The 15,373-nt window shown below is 40.1% G+C and overlaps 1 protein-coding gene across 1 annotated transcript; it reads right to left on the reverse strand.

The window, feature by feature from the left end:
* On the reverse strand, positions 1-11,575 carry LOC139648516 (uncharacterized). The gene is made up of 5 exons (XM_071524664.1): positions 11,229-11,575; positions 3,123-3,253; positions 1,980-2,145; positions 1,712-1,860; positions 1-1,199 (listed from the first exon to the last, which is right to left on the reverse strand). The coding sequence occupies exons 1-5, from the start codon at positions 11,314-11,316 to the stop codon at positions 1,116-1,118; spliced, it is 618 nt and encodes a 205-aa protein (XP_071380765.1). The 5' UTR covers positions 11,317-11,575; the 3' UTR covers positions 1-1,115.
* Between the last annotated feature and the right edge of the window lie 3,798 nt (positions 11,576-15,373).

The raw sequence follows: 15,373 nt of genomic DNA on the forward strand, positions 1-15,373 counted from the left end.
TTTCACACTAAATTATTTTTATTTTCCATTTTCAAGTTGAATAATTAAAGGAATAAGCCAAGAGACTTCAAATATTCATTATTTCACAAGAAAAAGGCATTTATCACAAACATTAAAAACTTTATAATAACTTTCTCAAAAATATTGTTTTTCACACTCTCTCAAACATCTCACGACCCCCTAAAAGCATCTTGCGACCCCCTGGTGTGTCCCGACCCCCAGGTTGAGAAACAACATGAAACAACAAAGCACATGCATTTTTTTCTGTATGGATATATATTTATCTATTTCTGTACATTCCTTGGCCAGCTGGAGTTTTTGATTCGGTGAACAGTTAGTAATGCACAAAGTCTACACATTCTGTTATCTGCATCTGTAAATTCAATACATTTAATAATATGAACTGCTTTTAAAATGCATATCTGCACCTCTGGACACTTTCTGTAGACACCATGTTGATCTGTGAAGGAGAATACAAGACATGTTTTGCACATCCTGTATACTCACATTTTCCTCATGTTCTCTTATTCTTCTCACTTGTAATGTATTTCATATATCTCATACCGCATATAATTCATATTTTAGGTAGATTCTGATATTGTAAATGCTTTTCATTCATTTTTTTTCTTTGTCTCAGTAAGTTGTACTGCTATTATGGACACTGTAATTGTTTTCTTTCATATTTTTCATTCATATATTTCTACTGAATATGTTCCAGTGTTGTAGTGTAGTATAATATAATTGCAGGGTATATGTTTTATGCCCTGTTTCCTGTATCCTATTATTTTGCTGCTGCAACGATCCAATTTCCCATTCAAGTTTAGTACAGACTGAAGTTTTCTGATACACACTGAAACATCTTCATTGCTTTCATATCTTTAATAATATTTCTTTAGATCAAAAATAAATACATGTAAGTGAACGATGCGCTTGCCCTCCAGACTTTGTCAGGTCTCGATGTGTCTTTGTTGTACAATACTTTCATCCTTGTGAGCAAAAAGACAAACTCTAACTGCCAACTTCTGTGAAACAACAGTTCCTCATTTTGCTGGGGACCCAGGACCCCTCAGCGGCCCCTATGGGGCCCCAGACCACATTTTGGGAACTTGTTGTCTTTAGACTTTGTAGGGTCTCCTGAACTCTCCAGGTTTGGTGTTGACGTATTCGCTTGATTCATCTTCTTCGTTCTTTAACTTCCTCTGAGGATTACAACAGAGATGAAACTTTAATAACATTCACAAACAACCTTCAAAAAACTAGACAGAAAATTTGGAAAACAGTTTTTTACAACTTGAGAATCCATCAGAACTCAAAGCACAGCTCTGTTTTTGTTCATTATTTATGACCATTACCAATATAAATGAATATTTTATAGACAAATGATTAAGCTCATGTTTGTCACATGTATTCAAAGTCAAAAGTTCAATCAATCTAATAAATTTGAAAGTAAATGAATGTCTTCAATCCAATTAATCAAAACATAAACAAAGTGCACCATACTGCAAACAAACCTTTCAGCAAACATGAAGGTTCAATGCTAAAGTGTTAGCATGGAGTTAGCACTGGAGCCAATGATCTACCAGGGACACATGGATGATTTTGGTGTCTCTGTTCTCGTATCTTAACAGCTAAATTGACCAATGGGACAATCTCAATGGGGACAGTCTGTCAGTTCATTCATTCAATCATCCATCCATCCATCTAGTCTCACCCATATATAGATGGCAACACAGGTGATTGACAGGCTGTAGACAAATAGGACGCCACATCCCACCCACAGCAACAGCTGTGGGACACATGGAGAACAGGCTGGACAGCTCTGATTGGCCAGGAGGACACCCTGCTTGATCGCTGGCTTTTCTATGAACCAATCAGAGAACAGAATTAAGTTTTTTATAGTGTAAGTGTTCGTGTAAGTGTCTGTGTGTATTTATCTGTGTGTGTGTGTGTGTGTGTGTGTGTGTGTGTGTGTGTGTTACCTCCCTCTGCTACCACAGTGGTGTGGCAGTCCTCTCTGTGGGGCGGGGGGTAAGTCAAGTCTCTCCTGCAGCTGTACACCCCTCTGCTGCTGGTCGGGACCTCGAAGTGACCGCTGCCGTTTTCTCTGTGGAACGGAACGCCGGCAGGAGGAGCCGCACTCTTCTTCTGCACACACAACAAAACATCAACTAAGTCATGTTAAAGTGCTAAACCTAGAGAAGCTGTTTTTTTTGTTTTTTTTGTATTCAGCCTCCATCTTTGTCCCTCGGCCTCACTGTGGTGTTTCTGCACCGCTCTTCCCACAGATCACCTGTCAATCAAACAGTGTGGGGGCGGAGCTTGGATTCTCTGTTGATGCAGTTTGAGTTTCTCTCTCTTCTTTGTCTGTTCAGCCACGGTGGCTGTCGCTGCTCATGCTAACTACCCAGTTCTTCTTCTTCTGTTGATTCCAAACAAACCGGAAACGATAAAACGCATCACTTCCTGGGTGGCAGGAAAGAGCGGCCAGAGAACAGGCAGAGGAGAAGATTTATGAACTGGAGATAGGCTGGATCACTGTTAGTTAGTTTGTGTAATATGTGTAATGTGTAATACACAAATTCGTTTGTGTAATATAAAATCATTTGTTTATAAATTATATATTGTATCATAGCTGATAAGAGATGGTAAAAAGGGTAAAAAGCTATGATACAATATATAATTTATGAACAAATGATTTTATATTACACAAACGAATGATAAAATAACATAAATTATAGCATTACTAATAATTAGTAAACATTATTAATGATCATTTCATTGTTTGTTAACAGTAAAATAACTATTAACTAAAGTTTAATTAACTATCAATTTACCATTTATTAATGATGGTTATTATAAAGTGTTACCGAGCCATCAGAAAGTAGCAAAACCGACATTTATTTATATTGCCAATTATGAAATCAAAATTTGAAAATACAAAAAACATGAAGATATTAGTGTCAAGTAAAGATTTGTTTTGCACAACTTGTAAATTATCTGCTGATTTGTGAGGAAAATTTTCATCATGTTTCTATCTTTGGTCCTCATAAGTATAGAAATACAAGACCACACACACACACACACACACACACACACACACACACACACACACACTGACCTACCAGGTCTACAGTGTAGATGAGGCTGAAGTTGAGGAAGAGGTAATACATGATCTCTGTGTCAGCGGTCATGTTGGAAGATGGACAGGAGATGGACACGTTCCTGAGGTCAGACACCGTGACGAAGGACGTAACTGACAGATAGACAGACAGACAGAGAGAGAGAGAGAGAGAGAGCGAGAGAGAGAGAGAGAGAGAGAGAGAGAGAGAGAGAGAGACAGACAGAGAGAGAGAGAGAGACAGACAGAGAGAGAGAGAGAGAGAGAGAGAGAGAGAGCGAGAGAGAGAGAGAGAGAGAGACAAACAGACAGACAGACAGACAGAGAGAGAGAGAGAGAGAGAGAGACAGACAGACAGACAGACAGACAGAGAGATTGATCAGTTATCAAGACAGAGAAAGGAAGCACAAAGAAGAGATTTTCGTAGCTGTGAGTAGTTGTTGAAGTTTCATGTTATAACGTGTTAGGAGCCACATTTACTAACTAACTTTAAATGTGATTCTCCCCGTTTGTCCAAATAAATTCTGCTGTCAGTTTGCTCACTGGTGGGGAATCTTCTCCACACAGGAAGAGACCGATCCAGACTGAAGAGGGAAATCCAGGAGAGAAAGCTGGACTACTAACCGACATTAGATCTTTGGTTTCCTTTGGTATAAAGCAGCACAGATTTGTTTACTGACCTCACCGCACAGGACTTCTGGGTAATGAAGTCCTCAATATTCAAACAGTTACCTCTTGCTGCCATTTGGAGTCGCCAATGTGCAAAGCTGTCGATAGTTTTGGACAGAGGCTGCCGATGATGTTATGTGTTGATATTCAATATCTTTAAATTTGACCATTTTCAAGCAAAACGAAAATTTTATAATTCCAAATATTCCGACTTTCAGTCAGATTTTGATTCTGGTCAGGGTGGAAAAGCCTCAGAATACTACTACTACTACTACTACTAGTACTACTACTATTACTATTACTACTACTACTACTATTACAACTGCTGCTACTACTGCTACTACTACTACTATTGCTACTACTACCATTACAACTACTACTACTACTACTATTACTACTACTACTACTACTACTACTACTATTACAAATACTACTACTACTACTACTACTACTATTACAACTATGATTACTACTATTACTATTACTACTACTACTACTATTAAACTACTACTATTACAACTACTGCTACTACTACTACTATTACTATTACTACGACTACTACTACTATTACAACTACTACTACTACTACTATTACTACTACTACTACTACTACTACTACTATTACAAATACTACTACTACTACTACTACTACTATTACAACTATGATTACTACTATTACTATTACTACTACTACTACTATTAAACTACTACTATTACAACTACTACTACTACTACTACGATTACTACTACTACTATTACAACTACTACTACTACTACTAGCCTACTACTACTATTACTATTACAACTACTACTACTTCTACTATTACAACTACTACTACTACTACTACTACTACGATTACTACTACTAGTATTACTACTACTATTACAACTACTACTATTACAACTACTGCTACTACTACTACTAGCCTGCTATTACTATTACTATTACTACTACTACTACTACTACTATTACAACTACTACTACTACTACTGCTACCACTACAACTACTACTAGTACTACTACTGCTACTACTACAAACCCAAAACCCAAAACTGAACCATGGCGCCCCCTGTTGAAACACTGTAGCCCCACAGCTGGTTTTTGTACAGTCAAGTAATTCTAGCAAGTTCAATACTTTATCGCCATGGCAACATAGTAGATTGGAATTTGCCTCAGTGCAGCTCAGGTTACAAACTATACAAAGAATAAGACAACAACATTACTACCATTGTATTGTTCTACTCATATACTATATATACTTTGTTTATTTTCTTTTTATGACCTCGTTTGCAGTTGATTTATTGCATTACAGTTTGATCTGTGTTGTGAAGCGCTGTGAGCTGCATTCACTTGCATGCGTGTTACACAAATAAAGTCTGACTGATTGATTGATACAAATCCATATAAAGCTCCAGCTCCCAGTTCATTTCATCCCACCAGGGTTCATGACACGAGTTTGAGTGGAAGTCCAACATGTAGAGACGATGAACAGTCATCCAAAGACATTACTGTACTGAAGTCCATCACACACGGGGTTACAGTAAAAATGAATAGATAAATAAATGCACTATTCAAAGAGCTGGTGCATTGTGGTGCGATGTCAAAGTCAGTCAGCTGGCTGCTGCTCTGCACTTAATGCTCTGGTACGTCTTTCAAAGTGGTTCACTGCACTGTGTGTGCGTTTGTGTGTGTGTGTGTGTGTGTGTGTGTGAGTGTGTGTTAGGGCTGGGCGATATGGACAAAATCAAATATCACAATATTTTTGACCAAATACCTCGATATCGATATTGCGACAATATTGTAGGGATGACTATTGGTGCTTTCACAAAATATTTACACAATGAGATTTTTGATAAATAATCATCAGTAATGTGGATATAATGACTAAGTGGGTAAAGGCAAATAATAGAACAGCTAGAACAGTCTGGTAAGTTCAGGAAATGACATCACTTTACTGTAATGCAGCCTTTAAAACCAGGGAAAGACACTTATGCCATATCATGATATTACGATATCCAAAATCTAAGCACTTGGTAATACGTGGCACCATACGTAACGCGAGTGGCCACTTGCAGAGCAGGGGGGCAGGGTCAGAGCAGGGGGGCGGGGTCAGATCAGGGGGGCGGGGTCAGAGCAGGGGGGCGGGGTCAGAGCAGGGGGGCGGGGTCTGAGGGGGAGCAGAATTTTTTAAACGGAATGCACTTGCCCTTAAGCAGGCCTAATAATTAATAATAAGAATAAGTAATACAAATTAGAACAATGAGTAATGATATATTGCAGATGAGCTCATTTCATAAATACGTCTAAATCCTCTAAATATTGTTTGTTTACTTGCATTTACATTTATCACCATTTATTCGTGCACCGGAATTGACGGACGATCACAATGCATCCTGGGAAATATGCGCTTGTGAAGTCTATGGCCCAATCCCAGCGTCCGCACTCACAGACTCACGGACTTGGACACGCGTTCCCGACAAGTCCGCGAGGGTTCAGGACGTCCCGCTGTGGAATCGGTAAGTGCGCGAGGCTCACTGGAGGACTTTATGAGTCCTTTATGCAGACTTTCAGCAAGTCTGCATTTCTGTAGACTTTGCTTGAGGGAATTACCCACAGTTCATAGCGTTTGTGAAAATGGAAAATTTCTGCCAATACACCTGATACAAAAGGAAAAAAAAAACATAATTAAGGAAAAATAACCACAAAAAAACAATTACGATCAAACTACATGCAAGATACAGTTAAAAGAGAAAACATTGCAACATTAAAACAGAATAAACAGAATAAACAGCTCATTTGAGAAAAAAGAAAGTTAAGTTTTCCTAAACGTTTAAGAAGGATGTTAGATGCTGCTAATATCAGCAGCATGTAATATAGCCTTTTGCTTTCTTATGTGCTTATTTGTGCTCATTAAGCTTTATTAAAAGTACCGTTTGCTTTCAGTGTACCTCCTACTGTTTCTTTTTCTTTTTTTTTTTACATATTTTACATATTGTAATGATGTAGTGCAGGTTAACCTCTAGTAGAATGAAGAGTATTTTCTACATCCATTAGCACAGTATAAACTTTGCATTGTTACAAAACATATACCTATGGCTATTTAACATTATTCATCAACATTTTTTTTCATTTTAGCTTAATAATGCTGTTTAGACAAAAGCGCAAACAAAGAGTAAATTACAAATTGATTAATTGACGAAAGATAGTAATGTCTGACGTCGTCAAGGCAACACGTGATGTCACAAAGTGCTGCCCCATTGCTCCTGGACCATTTCGAGCTTCATGACTTCTCGCACTCAGACACTACAGCTGCACACACAGGTGATGTCAATTAAGTCTGTGAGGGTTCAGGGTTCAGGGTTCAGGGCTCAGGGCTCAGGGTTTAGGGTTCAGGGTTCAGGGTTCAGGGCTCAGGGTTCAGGGTTCAGGGCTTAGGGCTGACGGCGGGTTCAGACCGTATCAATTCTGGTGCGAGCAGGAGCCTGGCTGAAAACCCCGTGGAAACCCCGGCAGGCTGTAGCTGCTGACATGGAGCTCCAACAGACACCAAAGCTTCATCTGTTCACTGCTGTCCTTGTAGAAACTCTGCTGACAGCTCACTGTACTTTTCCACATCAGGGATGAACTTTATATTTTCCATCTTCTTAATTTCCCCCTTTCTTCACAACCTCCCTCATATCAAAGCTGTCACGTTTATTTGTTTGCTTTTTCTCAGCAAGAGTCGTGACTTGTGATCAGGCAATAATTAGGAAAGCCTAGGGGACCTAGATATCTCTCTCTCTATCTCTATCTCTTTAAATAATGACATATAGGCCTAAATAAATTAAGTAGCCTATAAATAAACAAACCAAACATGTATTCTTGTTTACTTTTGTGGTAACTCAATAACTGGCGCTCCAGACCGCGAGCCGGCCGCTCCCTCGGCCCTCGAAGGGTCGATCTCAGAAAGTTCACCTGAGTTGTCAGAAGGAACGACACTTAAGAGGGAGGAGGGGATTCCCCCCGGGGGGAAGTCAACCAGGGCCGGCTGAAACGACGAATGAAACGCACCGCAGGCGAGGGCGCAGCGGACACGGGGCCCGCGCGGGACGCGTCCCACGAAGTTCCCGTATCTGTCCCCTCTGTCCCACGCACTTTATTCCAAAATTCTGTGCTAATTTTGTGACAACACGGTGGCGGTAGGCACATTCCCAGGGCGTTCTCCTACTCAGAATCATCTCTCACACCAGGAGACACTAGGAGACACCAGGAGACACTAGGAGACACCAGGAGACACCAGGAGACAGTAGGAGACACCAGGAGACACCAAGAGACAGTCGGAGACACGAGGAGACAGTAGGAGACACCAGGAGACACTAGGAGACACCAAGAGACACTAGGAGACACCAGGAGACAGTAGGAGGCACCAGGAGGCAACAGGAGACAGTAGGAAACACCAGGAGACACTAGGAGACAGTAGGAGACACCAGGAGACACTAGGAGACAGTAGGAGACACCAGGAGACACTAGGAAACACCAAGAGACAGTAGGAGACACCAGGAGACACCAGGAGACAGTAGGAGACACCAGGAGACACTAGGAGATACCAGGAGACAGTAGGAGACACTAGGAGACACCAGGAGACACCAGGAGACACCAGGAGACAGTAGAAGCTGCAGCCGGTCTTTAGTCTGGTTCAGGACTTGTCAGGACGGAGCAGCTCTGATGGTTTTTAGCTGAGTCAGACTCAGTCAGTCATTCTCTGCTCTGTCATTACATGATTAACTCAATTACTCTCTCTCTCTCTCTCTCTCTCTCTCTCTCATAGAATTCTTGAGGGAAACAATACTCTGCTGCCGTTTCTAATATCATTCGGTCATTTTCAATAATAAGTGCGCTTACAGTATTTCTATAATAACTCAGTCCTATAGTCCTATAGTAACTGCTTTAGGCCCGGATCTACTAAAGGTTTGCGCCACCGTAAATCACATTGCGGGTGCTAAACCTTGCTTTCTGATCTACTAAGACTAAGTGGTCTAATTGCATATGCATTTGTGGGTGTACCAAGGCTGAGGCGCAAAATAAAGGGAGGGATTTATGGAAATCGGTAGTGGATGTGATTTATCAAGAGGCGGTGGCCGTTAATGTGCGGGTAATATTCTGAGAAAGAATTTATGAGATTAAAGTCAGAAATGAACAAGAAAAAAACCGTATTATAACTTGCAGAGAAACCTCGTTACCTCACTTTGCAGGTGGAACAGTCATCTCTGTCATCGGCACACTTATCTACATAGTGAAATAAATTAAGTTGGCAGGTTATGATTCAGAAATTCTTTGTTGTTTTTTTTTTGCAAATGTCTGACCTTAATCTGAGAAATTATGGGGAATATTACACCCCTCCCCCTCCCCTCCCCTCCCCCCCTCCCCCTCCCCTCCCCCTCCTCCAGCTGCGGTAAAAAAAAAACCCAAAAAAAAAACAAACATGTGACCTACATTGGCCCTGACACGCCGTCGTAGACTTTACTGCAGCGAAACACTGAGCCGTGTGTCGGTGAGCGAAGGGTTAGGAAGGTGATAAAGCTGTAACTTCACATATTTCATTTCTTCACATTCCCATATTCTTCTCATTTGCAAGTTTCTAGTCAGTTTTCACTCATTACACACTGCATATATTTAAAAAAAAAGAATTTAATTTTTCCTTTGGTCTCAGTTCATTCTGCAGATCTGTTCCACAGTTATTCAGCACCACACTCACCGCTGTAATTCATATACTTTTCATACCTTCATGCACACTTTTCCACGTAGTATTTTCTTGACACATTGGAACTGTCAGCTGTCTTTGGTTAATACATCCACCATCTGCTCTATTCTCACTCTTATTCTGTTGTCTGTCTATCCTGTCACTGTTTTGCAGCTGCAGAAACCCGGTTTCCGCACAGGGATCAGTAAAGTTTCACCTGATCAGATCTCTTACTGTAAAGGGTTTAAACAAAAATAAAGGAAATTAAATGAAACATTCAGCATGATGCTAATACAGCATTTGAATAGAAGTTACTATTTTGTTATCATGGGATTGAAGGAAAGCTGAAATGATAACTTGTTTAATAAATGTTTGTCATTTTAAACTGATGTTGTTGTGTTTTTTGTATGAAGTTGGAGTGACTGCTCCATCCACACCGCTGACCTCTGATTCGCTCCTATCTTGGGTGTAACTGATCCAACGGGTCTTTACCAAGGAAGGAAGTAACTAATTACATTTACTGTATTTACTGTAATTAAGTAGCTTTTTTTGTGTACTTCTCCTGCAGTTTAAATCCCATCCATCACAGAGCAGATTGTGTGTCTCTGCATCAGCGACAGAAACTGGATCAACTGTAAACTGACAAACTGTGGATCCATTCACAGTGAGAAGAGGAATCTGACTTTACTTTGTTTCTGCACTTTATTTTCTCGTTTCTAATGTTTCCAGTGAAAAGAATCCAGTGTGAACTCTGACCTCTCTCCTGTTAGAACCACATGGAAAAGATCACAGCTGACAACGTTCTCTGTTCTAAAGAGGAACTCAGGAACTTTTACTCTGAGGACATTTGAAATCAGACACTTTTTTACTTTTACTGAAGGAGATTTTTACATCAGAACTTTTACTTCTGCTTCAGTGAAATTTCACCAAGCACTTCTATTGGAGTCGGAGGTCTTAGTACTCTTGCCATCCGTGGTCTTTACTTTATTCAAGGTTTGGTCTTTAGTTCACTAGACATTTGGTCGTGATGCTCTGTTTTGATGTGAACTCCTGAAAAGCCAGTTCACTACACACTGGACTAAGTTTATATGACATGTCGTCGTCATGGAAACAATATTTCCTTCATACGTCAGTACGCGGCTCGAGGCGGTGTGTCGGTCGGGACGTATTCCCACTGTGACGTCGTGATGAGAAAAGGTAGAAAAGTTTTAATGCCTCAGGTGGAAGTTTTCCCGCCTGGAAAGCAGCATCGTGATGCGTTCACTGACCTCACCCGACCAGCATCACCGCCGCATACAGGGAGTACAACTTTAGAGAAGTAACACAGTCTCCAGTGTGTCACTAATGGCGTTTTTTTGGCAGGAATAACACAGAGTCAGCTGGATTGACGTGAACCGAGCGGAGCAGAAAAATATCACAGTGAACAGCTCGTCTTCCCGTTTATTTAGCGATGGTTAGGATTTTTTTTTTTTTTTTTTACCAAAACACATTTTTTTTCTGACGCCAGTTTCCTTCAGCCAGCTGACCGCAGCTCCAAAGCGACACAAAGACGCGTAATATGAAACTTCCTGCAGTAATACTGAAAGTTGTGATATTAATGAAGCGTCTCCAGCCTGCAGCCTGCGCTCTGCACTGACCGCATGCACAGCACAGCGGGCCGCCGCCTCAGTGGAACTTTACCCAAAAAAAAAAACAAAAAAAAAAAACCTTCTGCTTCTTACCTGGGCATCTGAGCAGGTCCGACACCCGCTCGTTCCCCAGACAGAGCATCGCCATCCACAGGATCCCCGCTGTCCTCCAGACGGCCATCTTGTCTCCCCTGTTGATTATCAGTATTGATTATTACAGAAAAAAAAAAAAATTCACCGGTCCTCGCTAGCTCGGTGCGAAGGGATCCTCACTGTCCTCACGATGCGATTGGAGCTTGGAGGTTTTTTTTAAAGGAGACGTTGGCCCAAACCCATCGGTCCCATCGCTCGACGAGACAGACAGACAGAAATATAAAGCGGCTGAAACAGAGAAATGTGTGATTCTGCGATAGAGTGTGGGATCTGATGAGCAGAGGGAACGCTTCCTGTGTGACACTTTGCAACCATGCACCAGCATACCCACCCCCACACACACACACACACACACACACACACACACCCCCACACACACACACAATGCAAACATAAGAAAACACTCACACCTCCTTATGTACTTGTACTTGCTGTACTGTGTATTTACTTCTATGTCTCACACACACACACACACACACACACACACACACACACACACACTAAAACACGTACACATGCACATGTAAGCATGCAAACACATGAAAAATACTCATACACAGTATATATATACACATGTATATGTATGTATATGTATATACAGTACTGTGCAAAAGTCTTAGGCACCCTAGAGTTTTTATATAGATTTCTTAGAAGTCTTAGATATTTATTTGTTTTCTGCATTAGTGTGTCAGTAGACTGCTGTTTATTGTAATTTTTTGATATTCAGAAACTTTTCATTTCATTAGTTTTGAAAGCATCTTCGCTTTATGGATATCTTTGACTTTTGCACAGTACTGTATATATACAGTATATGTGTGTGTCTATATATATACATATACATATATACACATATATATGTATGTATATATACACATGCATGTACATATGCACACACACAAACACACACATACACACACAAGCATGCAAATACATTAGAAAATCACACATATGCAGACACCAATATTTGTCACCTCCCTCTGTCACTGTCTCAGGCAAACTCTTTTGCACACATGCGCGCGCACACACACACACACACACACACACACACACACACACACAATTAAAACCACAAAAACATCTCCCCCACTCAGGTGTGAGAGCATGATCTCAGTGTTTCCAACAGCAACAGGATGAAGTTGAGGTGGAGCTCCACTGCCCCCCCCCCCCCCCCCCCCCCTTACATAAGGAGGTGTGAAAAGTTCAGGCCCACAGTGTGTGTTCAATTCACTTTAATTCAATGCGGTTATCGGTTAAATAATTCCATAATTCCACTAACGTTACTTATATACCACAAGGTAATATCGTTACCTACCGTTACAGTCTGTAGTGCAGCAGAAGAAAAGTTATCCTGTCTAAATTGTGGTATGTGAACTTTCATTTCTGTTTTCTCTCCAGGAGGCTCTGAGGGGGAAAGGCCTGTTGCTTACACATATTTTCTGAAACTAAGGCTCATTTTCTCAAAACTCTAAACACAAAGACACTAACGCACGATGCTAAACTCTACAAATCTCTTGCAAGAGGAAACACTGCATTCAGAACTCTGTTATCTCTGTGGGCAAAATGTCACACAACCACAATATGAACACTACACCCTACACAACTACACACTGTGCTCAAGAGAAAACACTACTATGAATATTACATCAGTAGGCTTATGCCTTTTCAGAGTTACACTTACTGTATGCACAGCAGCCTGTTGTAAAAGACTGTTACAGTAATGAATATATACACAATATTTAACACCCAAATTCTTTATTTCAATCAGAAATTCTTCATTTTAGCACTTGGATATGTGTTGGATGTGTGAAGTGTTCTAAATACAAAACACAATGCAGTAGGAGAGAAACAAAAAAAACAAAAGGCTGCATCCGTCCTGTCTGTCTGACCACAGCAGCTCATCTACATCACAGGCCGTGTGATCCAGGCCAGTTCTGCAGAAGATCCAAAACATGATGTGATTGGTTACAGATTTTCTCAATTGTTTAAACGCGTTTCCTGAAACTATAGCTCAGTTTCTCAAAACTCTACACACAACGCACAGTGACAGTTAACCTTTTGCCAAAACTACACAAATGTCTTGCAAAACGCATTCGTGCATTCAAACCATGTTCTCTCTTCTCAAAACTGACTTTTTCCATCAAAATGCTTCACACAGGCCTCATATGAATAGGTCTTATTGATTTCACACTGGCGCGATAAATTTAAAAACACAACCATCAAAATGCTGTATATATGTATTGGCCTCATGAGGTCATGTTACATATTCAAGTGTAGCCTATACTGTAAAATTGTTTCTTTTTTCTCCTTTTTTGAAGTTTTAGTTTTCATTTCTTTTTGGGGGGTCCCAAAATAGGCTGCAATTTTACAGTAAATATAAAGACTGTTGCCATTATAAATTATAAACCATAGACACAGACCCTGTAATCTCCCTGTAACATACAGGAATCTAAACAATTTATTACTGGTTCAGACTCCAATTATCAGTCCACAAAGCCATGCACCTCGAACAATAAAAATGGCTTTATTTCAGTTTTTCTCGATCACTTACACACTATAACTGGGTCTATAAACTAAACATCCCAAACCATGATGCCATCTACCAAAAGAAACCCATTTCCCAAAACTATAAACACTATTCCCCTGTTTTCACACATGATTCACATTTGTTGAACTTTTTGTGAAAAACTCTACACACAAATCCCTTCATATATCACTGGCTGCACCATGTGCTCATTTAGAAAACTCTGGCATTCAATATCATTAACTCAAGTCATCACAGCTTGAACCCAATTAACACACAATTCCCCAGGTGCAAACACTAAGAGTCAAAATTGTTGTTGTTGTAGATAGATAGATAGATAGATAGATAGATAGATAGATAGATAGATAGATAGATAGATAGATAGATAGATAAAAGGGCCATGGGTCAGTTCACTTGTTTTGGAACAATGGATCCACAAAGACCTGAAGGTAGAGGAAGAGGACACAGGAGAGGAGGTGGAAGAGGAAGAGGAAGAGGAAGAGGAAGGGCAAGGAGACAAATAGTTTCTGATGAGATTCGTGCACTAGAGTTGCACGAATCTCGAATCTGGAATCGGGATGCTGAGGCAGAATAAATGTGATTTCTTTCTTTATGTACAAACCTTTTTTTTTCATTGGTTTATATTGGTAAATACATGGAAATTATTTTATTGTATTCTACGTTCTTTACTGTATCAGTTGCATATTTTTACAGTACATTTATTTTTCCTCTCAATTTCAGTTTATTTTACTACACTACATTGAGGAATTAAACATTTTGAAAATGTATACATGTGTTGTGTCTTTATATTGTGTTCATCATGTAAAGAGGTTGTTCTGGGGGAAACCATAAGGGCCATTATTCATTGCAGTAACAGGTTTTTACAGCAGTGTTCTGAATTGATCTCACCAGTGTGTCATGGCTATTTTGTAGTGTGTGTGTATCTGATGGTTTTTGTGTGATGTCTGAAGGCAAAGTTTGGTTTAGATGTAAGATCACATGGTTTTGAGTGGAGAGTTTGGTTTTGACATGGAAGTTTGAAGTTTGTGAAGATGAGTGTGCAGTTATGCATTTGTGTTTAGAGTTTTGGGAAATGGAGAATAATTTCAAGAAATGTGTCTTAGCAATCAAGAAAAACTGTAAACGTCAGATCGCTAACGAATAAGTCATTTTTAGTTCATGATCTTATAAGTACCCAAAACCTAGACTTCACCCTACTGACCGAAACCTGGCTGGATAGAAATGGCACAGTCGCACTCATTGAGACTGCACCTCTGAACTTCAAATTCATCCATACACTTGATCTGATAAGAGATGCGGTGGATTAGCTGCTGACTTCTCTGATATCTATAGCTGCAAGGAAATCCCCCTCGGGGGATTCACGTCTTGAATATCTTGCTGTATCTATACACTGTAATGCTATCGGCCACCAAAATCTAAATGTGACTTTCTTGATAAATTTTCTGAGCTACTGTCCAAGGTCTCGACTGACTACGATTGTTTAATCATTTCAAGTGATTTTAATATTCATGTTGACAATCAAACAGACCCCGATGCTACAAAC

This window comes from Centroberyx affinis, unplaced genomic scaffold (genome assembly GCF_046629955.1).
Source record: "Centroberyx affinis isolate AG114_WGS23_722 - 3 ecotype Tasmania unplaced genomic scaffold, CSIRO-AGI_Caff_v1 ptg001220l_1, whole genome shotgun sequence".
NCBI classification, from domain to species: domain Eukaryota; kingdom Metazoa; phylum Chordata; class Actinopteri; order Beryciformes; family Berycidae; genus Centroberyx; species Centroberyx affinis.

Excerpts from the sequence above, each read along its gene's own strand:
- LOC139648516 (XM_071524664.1), bottom strand. The coding sequence starts at position 11,316 with ATGGCCGTCTGGAGGACAGCGGGGATCCTGTGGATGGCGATGCTCTGT. Across the intron at positions 3,254-11,228 it reads GGACCTGCTCAGATGCCCAG|TTACGTCCTTCGTCACGGTG; the intron begins GTAAGAAGCAGA and ends TCTATCTGTCAG. Across the intron at positions 2,146-3,122 it reads TCATCTACACTGTAGACCTG|AAGAAGAGTGCGGCTCCTCC; the intron begins GTAGGTCAGTGT and ends TTGTGTGTGCAG.